Source organism: Lepidochelys kempii, chromosome 1 (genome assembly GCF_965140285.1).
Source record: "Lepidochelys kempii isolate rLepKem1 chromosome 1, rLepKem1.hap1, whole genome shotgun sequence".
Taxonomy (NCBI): Eukaryota; Metazoa; Chordata; order Testudines; family Cheloniidae; genus Lepidochelys; species Lepidochelys kempii.
In genome coordinates this window covers 15,091,022-15,118,715 of record NC_136380.1, presented here as the reverse complement: position 1 = coordinate 15,118,715, position 27,694 = coordinate 15,091,022, and the positions used below count along the sequence as shown (strand labels likewise).

The following is a 27,694-nucleotide window of genomic DNA, read 5'->3' as shown; positions in this document are numbered from 1 at the left end:
TTCATGGTGCATCTGAATGTCAGGGGAGATCAATGTATAAAATTGATCTGACTGAGAAACCAACCTACAATATCCTTACTGGTATATTTGGACGAACTGAGATGCCTTTTGCTTTGTTTGACTTGCTTCAAATTTTGTTCAACCCTTCAATGTGTGCTTTACAATTTTATTTCACTGCTTTTGTACAGTCTATGTGGATGCAGCTTAAGTGACCAATAACCTTTTAAACTGTTTTTCTTGGTATCCTTTTTACCTAAGAGGTTATGATTTTACTATTCACTTGTAGCAGCAATAAAAATTTTTTTGGGGGAAAAAGTACTCTGCATAGAAAGGGGAAAGTTTGGCTTTATCTTCCAAGAACAGCAAAACTACACGAACCTACTGACTATAATCCACAAACATAACTGATTTTTCTTCCCCATCTTTCAATCTTTAACGCTAGAGCACTGCGGAAGTCTCATATTACTAGGCATTTGCATTTTGTAAAAATAATTAAAAGTACATTTTCTGATCCATTATGATAAGTCAGCAAATTAAAACCACAATTGTCAAAGTAACTGAACAAAGCTGATCGTGACGCACCACCCTCGATTGTTTGCTTAATCTCTAATTTGTAAATTTCAGTGATCTGCAACCGTTTCCCAGATAGTAACAGAACTATGGTTCTATAATTCTTAAAACTGAAATTGAGAAAAGCCGATATTTAATACTGGATTTTCCTTTCACTGCAATTTGGTTTAGTGGAGACTGCCCATAGGTATTAAGTAAAGAAAGTTATGGGAAATAAGAGTGTGTGTTTGCATGCATGCACAACACACTGTATACTTAATCATTTAGATGAGCCAAAAATTGCATTTCCTCTTGGACCCACAGACTTAGACACTAGTGAAATCTTCCACGAAAGTAAACACAATACCCCTCCAGAGAGGTAGCCTATATTAGTGTTCACAGTTTGAATTTATTTGGTATTCTAATAAGGACATGGGAAACAATTGTGAATGAAAGATTGGGGGGGGGGGAAGGCCACTTATGTAAGTGAAGTATTCCTATAAACCTTGCTGCTTAGTAGATTTCTTATAAAAAGAGTGATGAAGTACAGAGTCAGGGGCCTCACGGAGGTGTCTCATACGCCATGATTATTTTTCACAGCATAAATTTAAAAAAGCAATTAGATAGTGCAGTTACCAGCTTAAAAAAATGCCAAAAAACCCCAAATGCAAAGAATTTAACTGAAGCTATTTTTTTATTGTTATCCCACAGTTTTGCTTAAGTTATAACTTCAAAGTTGATGCCTTAGTACTTTTTAAACTCCTCAGTATCATGAAGTTATTTTACTGGATTCCAAGACATGGGCACATTCATTTCCTATGATCTCATTCATTGTGAACTTTTACATTACAGTAACCATTACATCAAGGATTGAAAGAGGGTCAAAAGCCCAAGGAGAAACTTAAGTCATTACAAGTTAAACAAGATTTTTGTTTGGATACATAATCTAATTTCCTTTACGTGATCAGCTTTACATTAATAATTTAACACTGAAAAAGGAAATTTTGGAGAACATGACCACCACCAAACATCACCCTCTTTACAATTTTGTGCTAAGCTAAACCACAGGCCTCATTCACTTGCTTTCTTTGCTAACTACTATAGATTATAAGTCATTGCTTGGTTCAACATGTTGATCCACAGGTGGCAGTGTGCAAACACTTCTACCCACTTTACACATGCTTCTACTCACTCTTCCCACTTTTATCAATTACCAAAGAAATTTGTGTTTAAACAAGTATTTGTCAACGTATAAACTATAATGGGTAATGTCCCCTTGGTTGATATTCAATTAATTTGTATTTGATGGTCCAATATAAATAAAGTTTGTTATTTCAGTAACTACTGCATGATCACAGGTTCTAGTTATTTAGCTCATTTTCTTCCAAGTACAATGGGAACTGTCATGCTGAATAAGAACAGCAATATTGGGTCTACCTGCTCTTATAATGAAAAGTTCTATTGCATATACAGACATACAGCCAAGTTATGTCTTCACTGACTTTTCTTTAGCTGTTTCACACACCAGTTATTTCATCAACCTCAACAGAAGAGACCTGTAACTCTAGGAACAGGGAACACTTTAAAATGAGACCTCCATTCACATTCACAGAGATTTATGAAGAAGAGTCATTGGGAGTATTGGAAGACTGAACAGGACTACTATTTTAGTGGACCACAAACTTCTTCATTTAAGTGCAGGTACGACAATAGTACTTTCATAAATCAAAACTTATACGGGTTATTTAGGAAGCAAAATATATTAAATAAAATTTACATAGCAAAAAAAACAAAGGGTAAGAAACCAGTACAAGGACATGACTTCTTAATGAGTTTAAATTATTTAACAGATAAGCATAGGTATTAGCAACAAATATTAACACAGATTAGGATAAAACACAATCAAGAAGCGGGGAGAGAGAAAACTGGTTAGGGTTGTACTGCGGGAAAAGCTCAAGAGTGAAAAATAAAGTTAAGGATAGGAATAAGATAAATAGATCTTCTGGAGCACATATGGTCTCTTCTCAGACTAATAATGTAAACATTTTTACAGTTTTTGTAGGACCACATCAAAAGTACAGTGTTCAGTTAAAGGTTGCATGATTTGAAAAAACAGAACTTCTCGTTGCATACGAGAAACGGAGGATTTTCTGGACAAAAGTCAGGATATGCTTCTACGGGCACAAAGCTCTAAAGATTTAGAGCAGATTGCACAGCGGAGCCAAGAGGCCAGTGAAGAAGCTTGGCAACATGTGACCTCCAGGAGAAGAAGGGGGAATGTCCGGGTTCCAGCAACGCGGACACAGGTAACTAACCGCTTTCATGTTCTCTCCACAGGTATCGTTGCAGAGAGTGGACCAGATGATATGTCTGTGGGGAGAAAGCAGAAGGAGACTCCACTGGTTGGAAGGCATGAGATGCACTGTCCTGAGATGGGGGGGTTCCACGACCACCACTCCCAAGAGAAGGAGGCGGGTGGTGGTGGTCAGGGACTCTCTCCTCCGAGGAACTGAGTCATCTATCTGCCGCCCTGACCGGGAAAACCGAGAAGTCTGCTGCTTGCCGGGGGCTAAGATTCGCGATGTGACGGAGAGACTGCCAAGACTCATCAAGCCCTCGGATCACTACCCCTTCCTGCTTCTCCACATGGGCACCAATGATACTGCCAAGAATGACCTTGAGCGGATCACTGCAGACTACGTGGCTCTGGGAAGAAGGATAAAAGGAGTTTGAGGCACAAGTGGTGTTCTCGTCCATCCTACCCGTGGAAGGAAAAGGCCTGGGTAGGGACCGTTGAATCGTGGAAGTCAACGAATGGCTATGCAGGTGGTGTCGGAAAGAAGGCTTTGGATTCTTTGACCATGGGATGGTGTTCCATGAAGGAGGACTGCTGGGCAGAGACGGGCTCCACCTTACGAAGAGAGGGAAGAGCATCTTTGCGAGCAGGCTGGCTAACCTAGTGAGGAGGGCTTTAAACTAGGTTCACCGGGGGAAGGAGACCAAAGCCCTGAGGTAAGTGGGAAAGCGGGATACCGGGAGGAAGCACCGGCAGGAATGTCTGTGAGGGGAGGGCTCCTGCCTCATACTGAGAATGAGGGGCGATCAGCAGGTTCTCTCAAGTGCTTATATACGAATGCACAAAGCCTTGGAAACAAGCAGGGAGAACTGGAGGTCCTGGTGATGTCAAGGAATTATGACGTGATTGGAATAACAGAGACTTGGTGGGATAACTCACATGACTGAAGTACTGTCATGGATGGTTATAAACTGTTCAGGAAGGACAGGCAGGGCAGAAAAGGTGGGGGAGTACCACTGTATGTAAGGGAGCAGTATGACTGCTCAGAGCTCCGGTACGAAACTGCAGAAAAACCTGAGTGTCTCTGGATGAAGTTTAGAAGTGTGAGCAACAGTCTCCCACAGTATTCTTGTCAGCAAGTTAAAGAAGTATGGGCTGGATGAATGCACTATAAGGTGGGTAGAAAGTTGGCTAGATTGTCGGGCTCAACGGGTAGTGATCAATGGCTCCATGTCTAGTTGGCAGCCGGTGTCAAGTGGAGTGCCCCAGGGGTCGGTCCTGGGGCCGGTTTTGTTCAATATCTTCATAAATGATCTGGAGGATGGTGTGGATTGCACTCTCAGCAAATTTGCGGATGATACTAAACTGGGAGGAGTGGTAGATACGCTGGAGGGCAGGGATAGGATACAGAGGGACCTAGACAAATTGGAGGATTGGGCCAAAAGAAATCTGATGAGGTTCAATAAGGATAAGTGCAGAGTCCTGCACTTAGGACGGAAGAACCCAATGCACAGCTACAGACTAGGGACCGAATGGCTAGGCAGCAGTTCTGCGGAAAAGGACCTAGAGGTGACAGTGGACGAGAAGCTGGATATGAGTCAGCTGTGTGCCCTTGTTGCCAAGAAGGCCAATGGCATTTTGGGATGTATAAGTAGGGGCATATCGAGCAGATCGAGGGACGTGATCGTCCCCCTCTATTCAACATTGGTGAGGCCTCATCTGGAGTACTGTGTTCAGTTTTGGGCCCCACACTACAAGAAGGATGTGGATAAATTGGAAAGAGTCCAGCAAAGGGCAACAAAAATGATTAGGGGTCTGGAACACATGACTTATGAGGAGAGGCTGAGGGAACTGGGATTGTTTAGTCTGCAGAAGAGAAGAATGAGGGGGGATTTGATAGCTGCTTTCAACTACCTGAGAGGTGGTTCCAGAGAGGATGGTTCTAGACTATTCTCAGTGGTAGAAGAGGACAGGACAAAGAGTAATGGTCTCAAGTTGCAGTGGGGGAGGTTTAGGTTGGATATTAGGAAAAACTTTTTCACTAGGAGGGTGGTGAAACACTAGAATGCGTTACCTAGGGAGGTGGTAGAATCTCCTTCCTTAGAAGTTTTTAAGGTCAGGCTTGACAAAGCCCTGGCTGGGACCATTTAATTGGGGATTGGTCCTGCTTTGAGCAGGGAGTTGGACTAGATGACCTCCTGAGGTCCCTTCCAACCCTGATATTCTATGATTCTAACTTGTGAGCCTTTTTTGGGCTTTGCACTATCGTCAGTATACAAAACAGGTGTAATATAATCAAATCAATGGGTTTTTTGTTTAGCATACAATTTAAGGGCCATATACAGCACCATATAAGTGGGGTCTTGCACAGTTCAAGGGCCAGAGTCCATGGATGCTCATTATGTCCAGCTGCATCGAACTCACGATGGGCCTCTTGCAGCAGCTCATGTTAGATGCAAAAAACGCTTGGCAAAAATGAGATGCACTCATTTAATACAGGCCACTGTGCAGACATCACATGGTAGAATGTCTCTCTAGGAATTTACCACGTCTTTCTGTAACAAATCTCAAAATTTACCAACCTGTGCTATATTTTTGTTGAGAAGATAAACTCCATAATCAAACTGAAGTCTCTCTCCTCCCTTTGGATACAGTGGAAACCTGATGAGGAAGGGTCAAAAGAAAGTCAGATTTAGAAAGTACATATTCAATATTTTACCTTTAAAATTAGCCTGATTTAAGCAGAACCATTTGCTGAGATACCAGCAAGAACACTTCTGAGTGCAAGTAAATCCATAGCCTTGTTTCTGCAGACTTCCAATCCCAATGAATGCACAATTTGCACACCAACTGCTCACCAATCCCACTTACACTTCATGCACTTTCTTCCATGAGATATTCTATATCTGGAAACCCTTCCTTGGCTTGGGCTGCAATGTCTCTATTGTCTCCTTTTTCAAGTCCCCCCTGGGAGCAAATGTCTTCTAAATAAGACCTTGAGGGTACAGCTTTGGAACACCTAGTGCAATAGTGACTCTATATAGAGCCCACAACTATCATATTTCAAGGGGTTATTTCTGTTGTACAGTATGTAATAAGGGAAGCACATTCTATATGATCTCTAAATGTATACTGAGATTTAGGTAATGGGAAAGTACATTGCACGCAGGAATACTTTTGTATTAGAATCATCATGAGTAGTTGCTGGTTCTCAGCTGCTGCTTGTTATAAGGACCATCATTTTAGCCCCAATGTAACTGAAGCTTATTCAAGTTTAATCTTCACTATTACTGTACGGTATTATCAGATATGCAAATTCTTAATAGAGATTTAAATGATTGTTCACGATTAAGCCATTAATTTCACAATTTAATCTTCTACTGCACTCTTTCCTGAGGTTCCTCATTTTGACTTCCTCATATTGTGTCTTGCCAGTTGGGACTTTTACAGGCTGAGCTCACGGTGGTTAACATGTCAGTTTTAGAATCTATCTAAACTACCATATACAGGTTTTTGTCTTTAAACTCAGTATCTTATAAGCTATCTGCAACACATTCTAGACATGTTATTACAAAACATCTATTTTGTTTTGACTTCAAAGGACTTCTTTACTGCAGCACAGCCACTATTATTATTTGCCACATTTAAAAAGAATTTTAAAGAGCCATTAGAGCTAAATGTTAATAGGTCAGTATTACGGGCAGATGAAATATTAAGACATCAACTCCAAATTTTATGATACTTTCAAACTCTTAATGGGTCACTTCAAGTTGAGCAGTATAAAGACCACCATAACTAGTATATCTAGCTCACCTTGCTTAATACATCTATAAATCCAAGCTGTCTGCAGCATAGGAAAATAGAAGTGCTTTCAAACTGAAGATGTATGCTGCAAAAAAAACCTACCACTCAATATACTAAGTGCAAGATACAAATCAAAATGAGTTCATTTCAATACCTACAGTTACACTACTCAACTGTCGCAGAATTTAGATTATAAAGGCTACAATTACAATTAACAGTATAAAACTCATTCAGTCTTGACAATAATACTGCTGTTAAAACACAAAGCATGCTTCATTACATGATAGTATTTCGTTAAGTCACTGAAAATGAGAGCTATATATTTTCTGTTAGAAATGGAAACCTCAATTAAAGGGACATGGAAAAAGACAATATCAAGCACTTAAAGGTTTCTCTCCTGCACAATCAATTTCTTGTAATGAACCCTTTAAAGTCATTAAGTTTAAAGTTCTCTCCCTACCAGTTTTTTCCTTCTGACATTTGGCTAACATTCAAGATCCATAAATCAGTGAAATGAGCTAGGGAAACATGAAGTTAATAAGATCTCTTCCTATATACTCATGTAATTACTATAATACTGAATTCCTTGAATTTTAAACTAAGTCAGGGAATGTCTTAGCCTATGTAAAGTGGCACGCACATTTTGGCACTACCCAATGAAAAATGCGCTACCTGATTTCTATGTCATCTTAGTTTTGTTCACCTAATCCTACCTCTACCCTTCCCTCTGTCTGTCACACTCATTTGTTAAACCTGGTCAAACATGCAGCACGAACCATGTCCTCTTATGTTTTTAAGCACTTCTTAGTGTAACGTAGCTGCAAATAATGACTATTGATGGCTGTCTGGTGGCCTATGTGAAGTGAATTTGTACTCCTAGCTCATAGTAAGCAATGCTGCTAAGCTCATGCTCTCAATTTGCCATGCAGCCCAGAGTTAGTCTGTAGTTCATTACGTTTTCAGTTAAGTCTGTTCATCAATTCAATTGCCATCCACCCAGAGACTAATATCTCTAAAGCCTGAAACATTAAGCATTGTGGGCTTACTAAAGCTCTTCCTATCAATTAATCATGTTTTCCTTCCAGACCTGCCTTCCCTAATCTCTGTTCTTTACAGACTGACTACTTGTTTGCATTTAGCATCTTTAAAATAGAAAGCAAAACCTAGAAAATTGACTGAGTACTCACTCTGGAAAGAATTCCAATGTTATAGGCAAAAGCATCATACAATAGCCACATTAGAAGCAAGAAGGTTGTTAGTCAAAACTTGTTTTAACACCTGAATGCAGTACTGGTTTATGTTCAAATCATCTTTTTTTGGGAGTAATGTGATGTTAATTTCACACAGAAGAGTCTTTATACAGGATTAGACTCTGTTAAATTTGGAGTTGCCCACCCAGAGTCATTCTTTGGTGTGGTGAGATCTCAGTGTTTCCTAGTTCCCACATCAGGCATCAAAAGCAGGGCTACCAAACTATGAGATGGGACCAAGTCAATTTGTTTATATTTGTATAGCTCAAATGTATCCTTCTGCATGATATCGGTATAACCAAAAAAAATTATAATAAAAAAGTAACTGATTAACCAGTAGTAGTACTGCAGAAAACTATCTGAGGAGTATAATGGATCACAAATTGAGTATGAGTCAGCAATGTGATGCAGTCACGAAAAAGCTAATATTCTGGGGTGTATTAACAGGAATGTTATAAAATACAGGCAATAATTGTTCAGATCTACTCGGACTGGTGGAGACTAAACTGGATTACTGTGTCCAGTTTTAGGCATCACACTTCAGACAGGTTTGGATAAAACTGGAGAGCAACAAAAATGATAAAGAGCAGGGCTGTCAAGAGATTAAAAAAAATCACAATTAATTGCACTGTTAAACAATAGAATACCATTTACTTAAATATTTTTTGGATGTTTTACACATTTTCAAATATATTGATTTCAATTATTACAGAATACAAAGTGTACAGTCCTCACTTTATATTTATTTTTATTACAAATATTTGCACTGTAAAAAACAGAGAAATAGTATGTTTCAGTTCAATACAAGTACTGAAAGTTGAATTTACAAATGTAGAATTATGTACAAAAAATAACTACATTCAAAAATAAAACGTAAAACTTTAGAGCCTACAAGTCCACTTAGTCCCATTTCTCGTTCAGCCAATCCCTCGAACAAGGTTGTTTATATTTGCAGGCGATAATGCTGCCCGCTTCTTGTTCACGTCACCTGAAAGTGAGAACAGGTGTTCGCATGGCACTGTCATAGCCAGCGTCATAAGATATTTACATGCCAGATGAGCTAAAGATTCATATGTCCCTTCATGCTTCAACCACCATTCCAGGGGACATGTGTCCATACTTATGATGGGTTCTGCTCGATAACAATCCAAAGCAGTGCTGACCGACACGTTCATTTTCATCATCTGAATCAAATGCCACCAGCAGAAGGTTGATTTTCTTTTTTGGTGGTTCGGGTTCTGTAGTTTCCTCATTGGAGCTTTGCTCTTTTAAAGCATCTGAAAACATGCTCCACACCCCGTCCCTTTCAGTTTTGGAAGGCACTTCAGATTCTTAAACCCTGGGTTGAGTGCTGTAACTATCTTTGGAAATCTCACATTGGTACCTTCTTTGTCAAATCTGCAGTGAAAGTGTTCTTCAAATGAACAACATGTGCCGAGTCATCATCCGAGACTACTATAACACGAAATATATGGCAGAATGCAGGTACAATAAAGCCGGAGACATACAATTCTCCCCTTGTGTAGTTCAGTCACAAATATAATTAATGCATTATTTTTTAACACGCATCTTCAGCATAGAAGCATGTCCTTGGGAATGGTGGCCGAAGCATGAAGGGGAATACGAATGTTTAGCATATCTGGCACATAGATAACTTGCCATGCTAGCTACTAAAGTCCCATGAGAATGCCTGTTCTCAATTTCTGGTGACACTGGAAATAAGAAGTGGGCAGCATTATCTCCCATAAATGTATACAAACTTGTCTGCCTTAGAGATTGGCTGAACGAAAAGTAGGCTCTAAAGTTTTGCATTGTTGTTTTTGAGTGCAGTTATGTAACAAAAAAAATTTACATTTGTAAGTTGCACTTTCAAGATAAAGAGATTGCATTATGGTACTTGTATGAAGTGAATTAAACAAAAGAAAGTATTTTTCATCATTTTTACAGTGCAAATATTTGTAATAAAAATAATATAAAGTGAGCAGCGTACACTGTATTCTGTGTTGTAATTGAAATCAGTGTATTTGAAAAGTACAAAAACATCCAAAAATAAATAAATTTCAATTGGTATTCTATTGTTTAACAGTGCAATTAAAACTGATTAATCGCAATTTAATTTTTTTGAGTTAATTGCATGAGGTAAATGCAATTAATCGACAACCCTAATAAAAAGTTTAGGAAAAGGTGACTTATGAGTAAAGGATAAACCGGGCATGTTTAGTCTTGAGCAAAGATGACGGGGCAGGAGAGGGGATATGATAGTCTTCACCTATGTTAAGGGCTGTTATAAAAAGAGGACAGGGATCAACTATTCATGTCAACTGAAGGTAGGACAAGAAGTAATGGACTTTATCTGCAGCAAAGGAGATTTATGTTCGATATTAGGAAAAACACTTTTTAAACTATGCAGGTAGTTAAGCTCTGGAACAGACTTCCAAGGGGTGTTGTGGATGACCTAGGTATACTTGGTCCTGCCTCAGCATGGGGGAATGACTATGACCTTTTGAGGTCTCTTCCAGCCCTGCATTTCTATGATTTTATGTTTAATTTCAGAAAGTATTCCACAGACTTCAGAATCAAGAAGCAGGGCTGATTACAATTAAAACAAACGGCAGACACCCTGTTTCTTTTAAGAGTGTGTTAGTCAAGACTACAACAGTCCATGCTTCTAATTGCTTAATGTTTTGGTTCACAGGAAGTTAACTTCTTAAATATAGTAGCAAACAAATCCCTAAAATCTCAAGGCATGTTTGCCTGGATGGGAATTGAACTCTCCACCTCTGTTAAGTTACAACTGCACTAACAGCTGCCCCCACAGTAGTGTTATTCCTGGTCCATCAGAGCCCCTTATTTGGGCTATAAGTGTGATATCGGCTCTAGCATCACCACGGACAAGCATGTGGAGTGCTGGCGATGGAGGGGACAGGAAGTCGGACTGCTGTAATTTTAAGTAGCACCACACGTGACAAGTCTGCCCTTGCCGGTCAACTGCCAATACTGTGGTGCTCACACTGAAAACACTTTAAATTTTGGGTGGAACAACTATCTGGAAAAAAAGTAGTCTAAATTGTGTTATACTCAAATTAATATACAAAACAGATGCACTTTTTAATACTACTAAGTATCAACAATTATTTCTCCACACAGGAAATAAATGACTAAGTTGTGGGGATCAAAGCAGAGTTCAAATTAAAACTATTTGGCCTGAATTTAGATGACAGCATGGCAAAAGACCAGACTAGAGACACTTTCTATGACCCAGGTCTAACAACTAGAATGTATTTGAGTTTGAAATAAAAGTTTATATAGTCTCAGTTCTCACTCTCACAGAAGTCAGACACACTGAAAATGAGACTGAGTATCCTTGGTATGGCAGTCCAAACACACACACACTTAACAGGAACAATACCTCTTCATTTTAATTTATTTGCAAGACAGATTGTGGGATAGCCAAGAGATAAGAAATCCTTCCCCCTCCTTCAATCTAGAAGAGGCAGGGGAATTGGAGACAGATACCAACATTAGCAAATACTACTTATACTTGAATAGTACTGAGTGTCTCCAATTTAAACACTGAGGGTATGTCTATACTGCAGTGAAAAACCAAGGGCTGGCCCGTGCCAGTTGACTCAGGCTCACGGGGCTGAGGCTGTGGGACCATTTCATTGCAGTGTAGATGTCTGGGCTCAGGCTGGAGCCTGGGCTCAAGGACTCTCCCACCTCACAAGGTCCTAGAGCCTGGGCTGCAGCATGAGCCGTGAAGTCTACACTGAAATGAAACAGCCCCATACCCCAAGCCCCACAAGCCAGAGTCAGCTGTTATGGGCTGGCCACAGGTGTTTAGCTGCAGTGTAGACACAACCTGAGTTCAGCTCCACTACACTCATGTCAAAGGTAAGAATCCCTACTTTTAAAAGATGGGGAAACTCAGGCTGAGGTCATGTGACTTGTTCAAGGTCACCTGAGCTGGGAATGACCTAGTTCTAACACCCAAGACTGTTATTTACCCACAAGATTGTCCCTTCCATAAATTAGAATTGGCAAAAGTGCCTGGCTATATTAGCACCACATAATATTTTGTTAAGTTTTAACTGTGAAGACCTCTTGTAACATGGATAGCACAATGCTTCAAACTTGAAAGTTTAAACAGCATGCACAGAATATTTGAAAAGCTTTCCAATCTTCACAAAGCAACATACTTGCCATTTTCATTGGTTTGATAATTTTTAGGTCCACACCTACTCTGCCAAGTGAAATCTTAGGAAGCCATTTCTTAAAAATTAGTCTTCACTTTTAGCAAGCATTTGTCAAATGAATACATCTGACAATGCAGTGTAAGCGTTAGGTATGCAGCTGCATGCTAACTATGTCAGATGCTAACCGTTTAAAAGGATAGTTTTATATAGTAAGCCATATTTTTAATTGACAGTGGCATTTTCAGAATTTAGGGCAAGACCTTACATTGTCAACTTAGGTTTAAAAGCCCTTCTACAAAATACAAAGTAGAGAAATTCAATATATGCAATACAAATCACAACTTGGAAAGCTAAAAGAGGCTGATACGGTCACTTCAATTCCAGTTGAATAGTTAAGATGTAATCAGTGAAACAGAAGTAGCCTAGCTAAGCCAAGGTAGATATTTGAATATTTACTTTCTAGTTCTTAAGGCACCCTTTCCTGTCTGTGGGAATAAGCACAAAACCTAAAAAGCTTTCGTGATTTGGTGGTTATGTTACATTTCCAGCTGCTGTTGGATGATCAGAAAGCAGCAGTGTGCAGAAATACTTTTTACCATCTGCAGCTGGCCATTGCAATTGTTTCTTCCTGATGCAGGCCTTACTACTGTGATACTGCTACACCTCAAGAATAGATTACTGCAATGTGCTCCACAGGGGACTACAGTTCAGGATAATATGGGCATTTAAACTAGCTCCGAATACAGCAGCCTGCTTATTAAGTGATGCTTCTGAGTTGCAGGAAGTCACTGGTGTTCCATATTCTTCACCATCTACCTACGGGTGTCCAGATTGGGTATACGGCACTTTTGATCTCTACAAGGCCTAAATGGCTTCAAACTATTTGGGATACCGCCTCTCTCCTTGTGCCAGATCAAGATCAAAGGCACCTGAACTGGATCCCTCTCAGGTTCCACAGTGCTCTTTGAGGGGGGCCCTCCAGTTCTGGAACAAGTTTCTTCCCCTCAGTTTAAAAACAGCACAAGTCTACTGACCTTCATGGCAAGCTATAAGGCACAACTATTTAAGTTGGCTGCTATGAAGTCAATTTTTGGGGGAGCAGCTAGGGGGAAGGTTTGGTATTCTGCAGGTAATTTACTTTTGCGTAAAGTGGGTGGGGTGCTTACAGTTTTGGATTAGGGACCTTTTCCTTTTTGGTATGAATATAAAAAAACATGCCTCTCTTCAAATAAATTCTCCAGAGGAAGTAATCACCCCATGCCCCTCCAGAAGACACCTGTCAGAATGTCTTGTGTCACACTGTAAAATGGTCAGACACTCGTTATGGTGGGTGAGTGAGGGGAGAAAAATTCCAAAGCAGAAGGTCTTCCATCAAAATGGCCTGTCACCAGCCCTCTGACATTTAAATCAAAGGACTGAATGTCCCCTTGGTACACAGAGGAACTGCGGACATGCAGACAGACTGAGGTAGCCAGGAACCAGAGCACATAGTTTTATAGATCAAACATTAGCGTCTTGAATTGCAATCCAAACACAATGAAGTTGAACTTAGAGTAACATGCTCTATTAATAAAGTAACAGAAGAAAAAGGGAGAAGCAAATACCCACACTGAGGTAAGTTAGGAGTCAAAGGTTTTGGTAGCAACATAAAAATCTCTCCCACAAAGATTTCCCAAAATAAATCTTAAAAACCAACCATCTGCAAAGGCTGCATACTATATTAACAAATTACTGCACATATTGCAGAATACTTATTCAAATATGATTGCTGGAATTTTTCCATGAGTTCATGAAACAAACTAGTTTTTAAGCCAATCTTCTAATTGCATATTTTCGTTAAGAAGCAGCTAAGTATTTTGTACAATAGCAAAGACTGCTAGGCTCTCAAAGTATTCAAAATAGGAAGAGTAAGATCTTCTGATGCAGATGTGCTTCACCCATGGAATATCTGTCCTGGGAAATCAGTAGTTTTATTGGTGTCATGTGCTTTCAGATCTCAAGTTTGTAAAAAAAAAGTTGACATGTCCATACTAATTTGTGTTTTAAGCACTGTTCTAAGACCACCGTTGTTAGTCTAATTGTGTTCATTAACTGTGTCATAATCAATCAGAACTACCAACTTATTCTCATCTCTGAGCTCTCTTTTTGGGCTGCCCTAGACAAGTACTTACCAGTCACTGAAACCTCATTTATTTTACAGCCTCATATCTGTTATTGGGCTAATCTGTACCTGTTCAACATCACACAGCAGCTTAAATATTTGAGTAACCTGCAGTAAATCTCCACAGGACTGTTTGGTCAGTCAGATGTTAAACTCTTAAGTAAACCTAAAAGGATCTATACTCCATAAATTTATTTCAGACACTAAGGTTGTTTTTATGAGTTCTCAAGTCCAAACATCTTTATAGCTAGATTTTCTGATTTATGAACTCCTCATTTTGTATCCAAAAAGATCACAAATGTGCCAATATACTGGTGACTGATTTTTACTATATATAAAACCACCTGTCTTTAATACAAACGGTTTTAAAAGTTTAAGCAATTGCTTGATTTTTAACTGCCTTCATGTGTTTCCAATTTGGCATTAAAACACATGGTTTGGATTTTTTTTTATTCTCTTCTAATCAGTCCTTTTCCCATGTCCCAAACTGCACTGAACCTATGCAAGGAACTTGAAATCTCAAAATTTAATCTCCACCAAAAAAGGTCTTTGGACAAGCCTGAAGTGAAATAGTGACATTCTGTTCATTTCTAAAAGCTAGTTTACTACAGACTGACATGTGGCACATTTAAAGAAGGTCTGTATTAAATCCCAATGAGATTTCAAGTGAGTTAACTCAGAATAAATGGTTGTGGGAATGTATAATCAGTCTGTGGAATTCACTACTGCTAAAAGTCAAACACGGAGACTGAATTTTCTAGTGGCTGGAAAGTTGCAGGTACTCTAATATCTATAGCTATGCTAGTGATGGTTAATAACTGCAGACATCTGCCTACCTGCTATAGCATTGAACAGATGCCTGGTTATAAAGGTTGCCTCCCTATTTCCTTTAAGACACCGGGTACAGGCCACTGTCAAAAGCAGGCTGTATCGACTCAAATGAACTATTGTGCAACTGCAGTATGGGAAACTCTACATGAGTCTTTGGGCATGTCTACACTGCACCACAGTGTGGATTAAAGGGGTGTAAATTGCAGAGTGCACCAAAAAGTTGGGCTCCAACTGCAGACCCTGATGGTGTAAACTAAAAAGGTACACGGTTCATGTTAATGTCGTCCTCTTTCAAAGAGGATGTGAAGGTGAACGGAGTAACTTTGAGTTTGCACCAGCAGTGTCTATACAGAGCAGTTAAGAGCGCAACTCTTTGGTGTGCTCTGCAATTCACACTCCTGTGCTCTGCACTGCAGCCTTTGAAAGAGAGTAGTGAATTTAGTGCCATGAAGCGTTAGATATCCAACTCTAAAATTTTGGCCCGAGTGTCAGACACTGAAAGTAAGCGGATTGTCAGAGGTGCTGAGCCTGCCACTGATAGCGGGAAAAGTAATACTTTTCTACCTATACACCAACATTCCACACAAAGATGGACTACAAGCCGTCAGGAACACTATCCCCGATAATGTCACGGCAACATGGTGGCTGAACTTTGTGACTTTGTCCTCACCCATAACTATTTCACATTTGGGGACAATGTATACCTTCAAATCAGCGGCACTGCCATGGGTACCCGCATGGCCCCGCAGCATGCCAACATTTTTATGGCTGATTTAGAACAACGCTTCCTCAGCTCTCATCCCCTAATGCCCCTACTCTACTTGCGCTACATGGATGACATCATCATCATCTGGACCCATGGAAAAGAAGCCCTTGAGGAATTCCACCATGATTTCAACAATTTCCATCCCACCACCAACCTCAGCCTGGACCAGTCCATACAAGAGATCCACTTCCTGGACACTACGGTGCTAATAAGCCATGGTCACATAACCACCCCTCCATACCGGAAACCTGCTGAGCACTATGCCTACCTACATGCCTCCAGCTTTCATCCAGACCACACCACACGATCCATTGTCTACAGCCAAGCTCTTTGATACAACCGCATTTGCTCCAACCCCTCAGACAGAGACAAACACCTACAAGATCTCTATCAAGCATTCTTACAACTACAATACCCACCTGCTGAAGTGAAGAAACAGACTGACAGAACCAGAAGAGTACCCAGAAGTCACCTACTACAGGACAGGCCCAACAAAGAAAATAACAAAACACCACTAGCTGTCACCTTGAGCCTCCAACTAAAACCTCTCCAGCGCATAATCACAGATTTACAGCCTATCCTGAAAAATGATCCCTCACTCTCACAGATCTTGGGAGACAGACCAGTCCTCGCTTACAGACAGCCCCCCAACCTCGTTCACCTTCAGCCCCCAACTAAAACCTCTCCAACGCATCATCAAGGATCTACATCCTATCCTGAAAGACGACCCATCACTCTCACAGATCTTGGGAGACAGGCCAGTCCTTGCTTACAGGCAGCCCCCCAACCTGAAGCAAATACTTACGAGCAACCACACAACAGAACCACTAACCCAGGAACCTATCCTTGCAACAAAGCCCGTTGCCAACTGTGTCCACATATCTATTCAGGGGACCACCATCATAGGGCCTAATCACATCAGCCACACTATCAGAGGCTCGTTCACCTGCACATCTACCACCACCGTGATATATGCCATCATGTGCCAGCAATGCCCCTCTGCCATGTACACTGGCAAAAATGGACAGTCGCTACGTAAAAGTATAAATGGACACAAATCAGACGTCAAGAATTATAACTTTCAAAAGCCAGTCGGAGAACACTTCAATCTCTTTGGTCATTCGATTACAGACCTAAAAGTGGCAATTCTTCAACAAAAACACTTCAGAAACAGACTCCAACGAGAGACGGCTGAACTGGAAATAATTTGCAAACTGGATACAATTAACTTAGGCTTGAATGAAGACTGGGAGTGGATGGGTCATTACACAAAGTAAAACTATTTCCCCATGTTTATTCCGCTCCCCCCACTGTTCCTCAGACATTCTTGTCAACTGCTGGCCCACCTTGATTATCGCTACAAAAGGTTTTTTCCGCCCCGCTTTCCTGCTGGTAATAGCTCACCTTACCTGATCACTCTCCTTTCAGTGTGTATGGTAACACCTATTGTTTCATGTTCTCTGTGTATATAAATCTCCCCACTGTATTTTCCACTGCATGCATCCGATGAAGTGAGCTGTAGCTCAAGAAAGCTTATGCTCAAATTTGTTGGTTTCTAAGGTGCCACAAGTCCTCCTTTTCTGTTTGCTTTCTACCTATGTGGCCACTCAAAATTAACCAACATATGCTGAATGCTCATCAACAAGATGAGACCAAGAATTCACAGAAGTTAATTGATAAAAATAGTGCGCTAGTAGCTGTCAAGTGAACAGGCTATATTAACTGATGTACTGCATGGAATCACTCACTCACCTAGCTCTAGCTACCTGTGTCAAGGTTCCTCCCCCACTCTGAACTCTAGGGTACAGATGTGGAGACCTGCATGAAAAACCTCCTAAGCTTATCTTTACCAGCTTAGGTCAAAACTTCCCCAAGGTACAAAATATTCCACCCTTTGTCCTTGGATTGGCTGCTACCACCACCAAACAAATACTGGTTACTGGGGAAGAGCTGTTTGGACGCGTCCTTCCCCACAAAATACTTCCCAAAACCTTGCACCCCACTTTCTGGACAAGGTTTGGTAAAAAGCCTCACCAATTTGTCTAGGTGACTACAGACCCAAACCCTTGGATCTGAGAACAATGAAAAAGCATTCAGTTTTCGTACAAGACGACTTTTAATAGAAATAGAAGTAAATAGAAATCACCTCTGTAAAATCAGGATAGTAGATACCTTACAGGGTAATTAGAGTCAAAACATAGAGAACCCCTCTAGGCAAAACCTTAAGTTACAAAAGAGATACACAGACAGAAATAGTTATTCTATTCAGCACAATGCTTTTCTCAGCCATTTAAAGAAATCATAATCTAACACATACCTAGCTAGATTACTTACTAAAAGTTCTAAGACTCCATTCCTGGTCTATCCCCGGCAGAAACAGCATATAGACAGACAGACAGACCAGACCCTTTGTTTCTCTCCCTCCTCCCAGCTTTTGAAAGTATCTTGTCTCCTCATTGGTCATTTTGGTCAGGTGCCAGTGAGGTTACCTTTAGCTTCTTAACCTTTTACAGGTGAGAGGATTTTTTTTTTTCTGGCCAGGAGGGATTTTAAAGGGGTTTACCCTTCCCTTTATATTTATGACAACCTGCCTCACAAAAGTAGAGTCCACTAAAAATAAAAAATGAACCCCACATCACTATGCTTTTTGCAATTACAAAATCTGTATCTGTCCCCTAGATTTTGACCTCACCCTCCAATCCACCCATTTAGACTTGTGTTCTGTTGTAAACTAACAGCTTTGCTCCATTACTGAACTCTTTTCAGAAAGATTTGACTATATGGCAGGCTACGTAGAACAAAAATATTGGGCTTGATTCTCCACTCTGTTGCAAGACATGAAATTGGTTTAATTCCATTGATTCCAGTGGAATCAATGGCATAACTGAATGAAGAGTCAGTCATCTAGAGTCGCCCTTCTTAAAAAAAAAAAAAAAACTTGCATGGAAACTGTGCCTCACACATGCCTATCAAATTATGTTCAATTACAATGAGGGCGAATTCTGGGCTTAAACCAACTAACCTAATGTCCTCCCACGGCCAGGGAAATAGTCTGCCCAATCCTGTTAAAGACAGACAATCTATAAATATTCAGCAATGCCAGATCCTCAAGTTGAGTAGTTTAAATCCAAAATTTGAGTAGTTTAAAATTGCTATAATCTTTGCTTATTTGTTCTGAGCCTGAAAATCTGATTGCTTTGATTATGGTATAATTTAAGAATTATATTTAAGTGGGTCATAGCAATTCTTATTTAAATGTGTGATTTCATAGATCCACTTTTGGGAAAGATTGCTATTTTTCCCTCTCTTTTAAATGTTTTATGAAGGAATACTATGCCTATAGCTGGGTGGAAAATGGCAATTCTGTTCTGGAGGATTTGGAATGCTGGTTGCATTCCAATTTGGAAACATTTAGAAATCCTCCACAAAATGGATTTACTGTCCACTGCCCAGCTCTACTGTGAGCCCTGCCCCTGGGAGCTCAGGCTGCCAAGAAGCCAGGAGGCAGGGGCTCTCATCTTCCCACCAGCCCATGAAGAGGGATGCTGAGGAGCCAGGTGAGTGAGCTGGTAGGTAACCAGCTTGGGGGGCGGGGGAGGAAGGGGAGGGTTCCATCAGAAACACACCTGCTTTCCGGTGGAATTTCATCAAAACCTGTCTCCACACAACGTTTTGACTTTGATGAATTGGCAAATTCTAATGAAAAATGCTTTAATTTTTTTCCCAACTAGCTCCATTTATGTCATTTTCTGCACTTTCACTCCAACTTTCACAATTACTGCAGAGTATTTCCACTAACAAGGCTAACAATTAGAATGGCTTTATAGAAATTTAAAAATTAATAAAAAGGTATAGAATAGTACAACTGCTCAAAAAGTCATCTACCTCAGCGCCCTGGGCTGAGACAGAACCAAGGAACCATTGACCATCCCTGATGTTTGTCTACCCAGGGGTTCTCAAACTGGGGGTCAGGACCCCCTAGGGGGTCACCAGGTTATTACATGGAGTGGGGGTGACAAGCTGTCAGCCTCCACCTCAAACCCCACTTTGCCTCCAGCATTTAGAATGGTGTTAAATATATTAAAGTGATTTTAATTTATAGGGGGAGTCTGACTCAGAGGCTTGCTATGTGAAAGGGGTCACTGATGTTGCACCCCATAATGCTGGATAGAAATATGCTCATTCCAGTTATGTCCTATTTACATACATATGTTTTATGCTAGATATGCCATGTAACATATCTCTGCAAAGGTTATGATTGACTGAATATATTCATCCTATTTCTATGCATGTATAATTTTTGTATTCAAAGTTATGAATATTGGCTATGTACTTGTTTGATTTTAAGTAGACTCAGTGAAGCAGTTGGTCAGCTTTTTGAGAAAAGACTATTCTCAGTAAGTGCCCAATCAAGAAACATTTAAGCTAACAATGAACTTTGAGATACACCAGTCCACATCTGAGCTTTCCTGGAAATGTGGCATCGGCTTGTAAGGAACTGAGTCATGCATGGACCTGTGACTCGCCCATGTGACTCCAAAACTCCATCTTGGAGCTGGATTCTGCATAGGAGAGGGGAAGGGGTTTCCACCCACAAGAGAAAGTCTATTTAAGCCTCTGGAAACCCCTCCATTTTGTCTTCAGCTGGCTCAAGAGATAGCCTCTCGACCCCAAAGGATATCTGAAAGGAACTGGAACAAAGGACAGTAAGTACAGGGGTGTGAGTGATTGCTGGACCCAGACTACAAGGAGGCTAGTCTATCAAAGAAGCTTATTGGAACATCTAAGGGTGAGATTTACCTGAATTTAGTTTCCTATTGTATTAGGCATAGACTTGCGTGTTATTTTATTTTGTTTGGTTATTTATTTTGTTCTATTACTTGGAACCACGTAAATCCTACTTTTTACTTATTAATTAACCCAGAGCAAGTATTAATACCTGGGGGAGCAAACAGCGGCGCGCATCTCTCTATCAGTGTTAGAGGGCGAACAATTTATGAGTTTACCCTGTAAAAGCTTTATACAGGGAAAACAGATTTATTTGGGGTTTGGACCCCATTGGGAGCTGGGTATTCGAGTGCTGGAGACAAGAACACTTCTTAAGCTGTTTTCAGTTAAGCCTGCAGCTTGTGGGGGACGTGGTTCAGACTTGGTTCTGTGTTTGCAGCAGGCAAGCATGTCTGGCTCAAACAAGGCAAGCTACTGAAGTCCCAAGCTGGCAAGGAAAATGGTCTCAGAGGTACTCTAGGCACATCAGGTGGCAGTCCCAAAGGGCTTTCTGTGATCCAACCCGTCACAGTCACCAGTACAAAAATTTGAGAACCACTGATCTAACCCATCTTTAAAAACCTCCAACGATGGAGGTTTCACAACCTCCCTTGGAAACCTATTCCACTGCTTAACTATCGTTCTAGTTAGAAAGGTTTTCCTACTATCACCTAAATCTCCCTTCCTGCAGATTAAGCCCATTACTACTTGGACACAAGGAGACAACTAATCACCATCCTGTTTATAACAGCCCTTAATGTATTTGAAGGTTTATCAGGTTCCCCCTCACTCTTCTTTTCTCAAAACTAAACATGCCTAGTTTTTGTTTGTTTGTTTGTTTAAACCTTTCCTCATAGTTCAGAGAAGAGTAACAAAAATGATAAAAAGTTTGGAAAACCTAAACTCTCCAATTTATCCATATCTTTCTTAAAGTGTGGCACCTAGAACTGGACACAATAGGCCAGTAGCCCTGTTAACAGAGCAAGTTAGGTTGGTTTGGAATGATTTTATCTTAAAAATCCATGTTGGCTATTACTTATAACCATATTATCTTCTAGGTGCTTACAATCTGGTTATTTAATAATGCGTTCCAATATTTTTCCAAGTATCGAAGTTAGGACGACTGGTCTATAATTCCCTAGGTCCTCTGTTTCTCCTTTTAGATAGGTATTATGTTCGCTCTGCTCCAATCCTCTGGGACCTCCCCTGTTCATCGGTTCTCAAAGATAACTGGTAATGATTTCAAGATTGCTTCAGCTAGTTCTTTAAGTACTATTTCATCAGGCCCTGCAGGCTTGAGTATATCTAAAGAAGGTTAGTGGCGACTGGGTGTCTAACATAGTGAATGCTAGTGAAAATGAGGTAGGAGCAGGGTGTAAAAGAGGGGAAGAACAAGTCAAAAACTACTTAGACAAGTTAGATGTCTTCAGATCACCAGGTCCTGATGAAATGCATCCTAGAATACTCAAGGAGCTGACTAAGGAGATATCTGAGCCATTAGCAATTATATCTGTCATGGAAGACATTCCAGAAGACTGGAAAAGGGCAAATACAGTGCCATCTATAAAAAGGGAAATAAAGACAATCTAGGGAATTACAGACCAGTCGGCTTAACTTCTGTACCCAGAAGATAATGGAACAAATAATTAAGCAACCAATTTGCAAACACCGAGAAGATAATAAGGTGATGAGTAGCAGTCAGGATGGATTTATCGGGAACAAATAGTGTCAAACCAATCTGATAGCTTTCTTTGACAGGGTAACAAGCCTTGTGGATAGGCGGGGAAGCGGTAGATGTGGTATATCTTGACTTTAGTAAGACTTTTGATACTGTCTCGCATGACATTCTCAAACGAACTAGGGAAATACAACCTAGATGGAGCTACAACAAGGTGGGTGCATAACTGGCTGGAAGATCATTCCCAGAGAGTAGTTATCAGTGGTTCACAGTCATGCTGGAAGGGCAAAATGAGTGGGGTCCTGCAGGTTCTGGGTCTGGTTCTTTCAAATCTTCATCTTTGATTTAGATAATGGAATAGAGAGTAAACTTAAAGTTTGCGGATGATACCAAGCTGGGAGGGGTTGCAAGTGCTTTGGAGGATAGGATTAAAATTCAAAATGATCTGGACAAAACTGGAGAAATTGTCTGAAGTAAATAGGTTGAAATTCAATAAGGACAAATGCAATGTACTCCACTTAGGAAGGAACAATCAGTTGCACACATTTACAAAATAGGAAATGACTGCCTAGGAATGAGTTCTACAGAAAGGGATCCAGGGTCACAGTGAATCACAAACTAAATAGGAGTCAGTGTAACACTGTTGCAAAAAAAAAAAAAAAAAAAAAAAAAAAAAAAAAAAGCAAACAGCATTCTGGGATGTATTAGCAGCAGTATTGTAAGCAAGACACAAGAAGTAATTCTTCCGCTCTACTCCACGCTGATTAGGCCTCAACTGGAGTACTGTGTCCAGTTCTGGGCGCCACATTTCAAGAAAGATGTGGACAAATTGGACAAAATCCAGAGAAGAGCAACAAAAATGATTAAAGGTCTAGAAAACATGACCTATGAGGGAAGATGGAAAAAATTGGGTTTGTTTGGTCTGCAGAAGAGAAGACCAAAAGGGGACATAACAGTCTTCAAGTACATAAAAGGTTGTTACAAGGAGGAAGGAGAAAAATTGTTGCTCGTAACTTCTGAGGATAGGACAAGAAGCAATGGGCTTAAATTGCAGCAAGGGTGGTTTAGGTTGGACATTAGGAAAAACTTCCTGTCAGAGTGGTTAAGCACTGGAATAAACTGCCTAGGGAGGTTGTGGAATTTCCATCACTGGGGATTTTTAAGAGCAGGTTGGACAAACACCTGTCAGGGATGGTCTAGATAATATTTAGTCCTGCCTTGAGTGCGGTGGACTGGACTAGATGACCTCTCGAGGTCCCTTCCAGATCTATGATAAATGTATCTAAACATTCTTTAAATTCTTCTTTTCCTAGAGGGTCGGCTTGTGTTCCTTCTCCCTTCTTGTTAATATTAATTGTGTTAAGAATCTGGTCACCATTAACCTTTTTAGTCAAGGCTGAAGCAAAATAGGCATTAAACACCTCCTCCATCTTGATGTTGTCTATCATTAGTTCTCCTCCCCCTACACCTTCCTTTGTCATTCTCTTGGCTCAACATATTTAAAGAATCCTCATCTTATCACCTTTTCTGTCCCTTGCTAGGTATAACTCATTTAATGCATTAGCCCTTCTGATTTTGTCCCTACATGCTTGTGCTAGTTTTTTGTACTCATCCTTTGCAATCTGTCCATGTTTCCACTTTTTATAGGATCCCTTTTTGATTATCAGGTCATTAAAGAGCTGATGGAATGATACTTGCCTCTTACTACTTGTACCATCATCTTTCCTTATCAGCCTAGGGTTTCTGTCACTCCATACTAAAGGCAGGACTGGCTGCAGACCATCTGATTGCCCTTGGGCCAATCACTTGGCAGAGGGCTAGAGAGAACAGGCTGAGGCTTCAGCACATGTTGCTGTTTGTTGCTAGTGGAAGCAGTTGTCCCAAACAGTCTGAACTTGCAGCTAAGGGAATCAGCCCAGTAAGCAGGCCGAGGCATGACTACGACCAGGGTAAGACAGCAGCCTAGACCCAGAAGGGTCCTGATCAGCACAGTAACCACAGGGATGGATCTGCCTGGCATTGCAGCAGAGGTCTGAACTCAGCACTCCAAGCTTGCACTGTGCCCAAGCACCAGCAACTGCCACGACGGCTGGAAGGGACCATGTTTAGGACTTAGACTGGGAAGTTTTGGACTCAATCAGCTTAGAGAGCTTTAACCTGTTTATGCAGATGTTGGAGAGTGGAGGTGTATGTGTGATTTCTTATAGGGCCCCCCCAATACTCACTGAGGGTTTGTCTGTGCTCAGATGTGTTTATTGCTGAGCACGTTTGTTTCTGAGGTTACTTCCTGCCTCCCTCAAGATCATGGAAGGAAACCAAGGGATTTAGGTCTAGTCAGAGGTGAATGGGGTTCTTTTGGCACATGGCTTTGGATCTGAGAACTATTCAATCAACCCAACGGTGCCCTCACCACATAACTATAAAGCAGCGTTCCCAGTGACCTCAGTTGCAAGTTATCAACATTTCTGTAAATCAGGCCCCAAGGATGTCCATTTAGATTCACTGTGCTCCTCATTTTCAGTGTATGAACTTGTCCAGTGTCACACAAAACTCTATGGCCGAGGCAGGGACAGAATCCAGTTCTTCAGGGTAGCATTCAGCTGCCTTATCCAAGAGACCATTCTTTCCTACCATTCCTTGTCTCATTCACCACACAGCATCCAGCTTCTGCAACAAATGAGACTGGGGTCCTACAAATAGCTTCATTAACTACACAACCCTGGTTCTCTCCAGAGCACTGTCCATCTTGTGAATGAGGCACTATACACTATAACAACATGTAAAATCATGAAGAGGGGGAGAACTGAACTGAGGTATCTTCCTTGAAATCTATGGGCTCCTAGCTAGCAAAGGTAGCTATTAGGCTAAAATTGTGGTCAGATGAACTACCATCCATACGATGATACATTTTATTTAAAAAAAAGTCTGAGACACCTAGATGTTATTGCAATCATGACATAATTATAGAAATGAAATCTAGATCCAGGAGCTATTACAAAGAAAAAGCACAAAAAAAACTCCTGTACTTTTCAGCAAGTCAGGTGCTACTATAAAATCCAGAAGCAGGCTAATGGAAGTGTTACATGCAAGTATTAGAATATGTGACAAATATTAAAGCTATGGATTAAAAGCACACCTACAAGTAGAGGAGAGAAAGTGTTGTGCTGCTATTTCTCATAGTAATGCCAAGAAGTTTAAATTGGTTATTTATTCAGCACCATCAGCATGGCGGACACTGGAGAGAAGAACACACATACTGTCCCTAGAAGCTTAAAATCTTAGACAGTCCAATCCAAATAAACAAAGGATACATAATTTGAGTCCAAACTTCAAGCAGCCTGGGGCTCTTTATTTTTAAAATAACTTTCTGTACTTTCAAGATGATTGTTGAAAGACACTATTGAAGAAATGTGTTTTAAGGAGGTATTTAATGAAAACTGCATTCTTTTCTAAAACCATTGAGGTAAGACAGTTTTATAAACTGAGACTGAGAAATTTCTGTGAGGGAACTTATCTGCTGACACAATATTACAAGACTATATGTAATATACGAAGGAGGGAGCAGTTAGAATACATCACGGAAACACCATAGCTTTAACACTTCTGTTTCCGATTTCAAAAGTTGGCTCTTCGTTGAAGACCAGTGGCTGACATTTTCATACTTCATCTCTAGTAGTTGGGGAGGTATGCAAGTGTTAGGACAACCCTGTAGCCTCCTGCTTATTTTAGAGACTCATACTTTCCTAAGACCATAAGTGGCCTGGATCATCCACTTTAAGAAATAAAGTACTTTATTTGCAATTGCCAAGATGCTTGCTATATTAAACAGTGGGTACACATTTTAGAATGCATATTTTACCCAAGAGAAACAGGTTTATCATGTAAGTGTTTAGGCACTATTTAAAAAGTTTATTTTAGGAACTTGTAATAAGTATTACTTCCATCCATTAGGTTGCTGTTATAGTATTAAGTTTTAAATAGACTAAATCCAAACCACCCGAATTTTTTAAATTAATGTAACAAAAACATCTCCCCTATCCTTGAAACAGAACCTTTTAAAAACTCTTCATTTTGATACTACAGGCAAAGTTTCAGCCCTAAGTAAAATGAGATTCTAAATTAGAACCTCTTCAAGCTAAACATTTAATGAGTCACCCTAAATGTGATGCCAACAAAGGGTGCTGTGTATTACATCTGCCAAGTATGAAGAAAGCCATACCACAATTACTCGATAGTACACCTTGCACTGAAGTTGAACAAATGTCTTAATAAAAGCCTAAACACACACTAAGTGTTGGATTCTGTTGCACATTTAATCACCATGTATTTCAACTAGACGTGTATGAAAAGGAAGCAGCTAGGGCAGAGGGAAAGCAACTGCAAGTTAAGATACTAAAACTAAGTACAGTGGTGCCAGCTACCAAGACTGCAGTGCCCAGAAAGATGGCAGGACAGAGAGGTCTCATCTATTCTTAATCTGCCCCTTCAGTATTGGAGGCTGACTCTTAGGACCTCGGACAGTGCCAGCTGAGGAAGAATAGAGCTTACTGAATATCTTGGGAGAAGGGTCAACACCAGAGGGTGTTTTTGGAGTACTGTAAGCTAAATCTCTCCCTCTTTGGGAACATATTGTGGAACGTAAGTGTTGAATTCATGAGAGCTAGGGGGAAAATAATCATTTATATAAATAATCTGAGTATAACTGGCTCAAATTCAAAACACCATGACCTGAAGAACTTTAAGTCCTATTGGCAGATATTTGAAGGATGGAAGGAAAACACGGCTGTTACTCTGAAACTTTAAACATATTTCTCCCCACTTGCATGAGAAATCTGTTGAAAGCCAGCTACAGTATTTGCTTCTCTACCTTAATTAAAATCTGGATAAAGGACAGTTGTGTGGTTAAAGAACTAGAGTAGGACTCAGGAGATCTGAATTCACATCAGGCTTTGTCAGACTTTCCAGATGACCACGGGCAAGTTACTACACTTGTATCACCTCCCTTAACTGTAAGATGGGGATAATTATTCTTCTCCCACCCTTTGTTTAAATAGTAAGATCTTTGAAGCAGGGTCTGTCTTTACTATGTGTAGTCACTGAATTTCAATGGGACGTGTGCTCCTACATCACTTAAGCAATTTTGAGAAATCAGATACACAGTGCCTTAGCACTGTAGGGCCCATCCATCTTGGATGGAGTCTGCAGCTCACCCGTACTACTAACGTTTACATATGAATTCTGTTTAATGTGTAATCCACACACTAAACTATGGCTTGTTAAAAAATTACAACTCCAATGAGTTTAATGTCAATTTGGATACATTCCTTGTCCCCTTTCTCTCCTCCCCTGTGCCAATGCAGACAGTTTGTCTAGACAATGTTTCCTAAGTGCAAGCA

At 40.4% G+C, this 27,694-nt stretch overlaps 1 protein-coding gene across 5 annotated transcripts in view; it reads right to left on the bottom strand.

Moving 5' to 3' along the window:
* Window positions 1-27,694, bottom strand: part of UVRAG (UV radiation resistance associated) — a 163,360-nt gene that overhangs the window by 44,888 nt on the left and 90,778 nt on the right. For all 5 annotated transcript variants that reach the window (XM_073335049.1, XM_073335056.2, XM_073335058.1 and 2 more), the window contains one exon: window positions 5,428-5,506. In XM_073335049.1, the coding sequence (XP_073191150.1) occupies window positions 5,428-5,506 (79 nt within the window). The remainder of the gene's footprint in view (window positions 1-5,427; window positions 5,507-27,694) is intronic.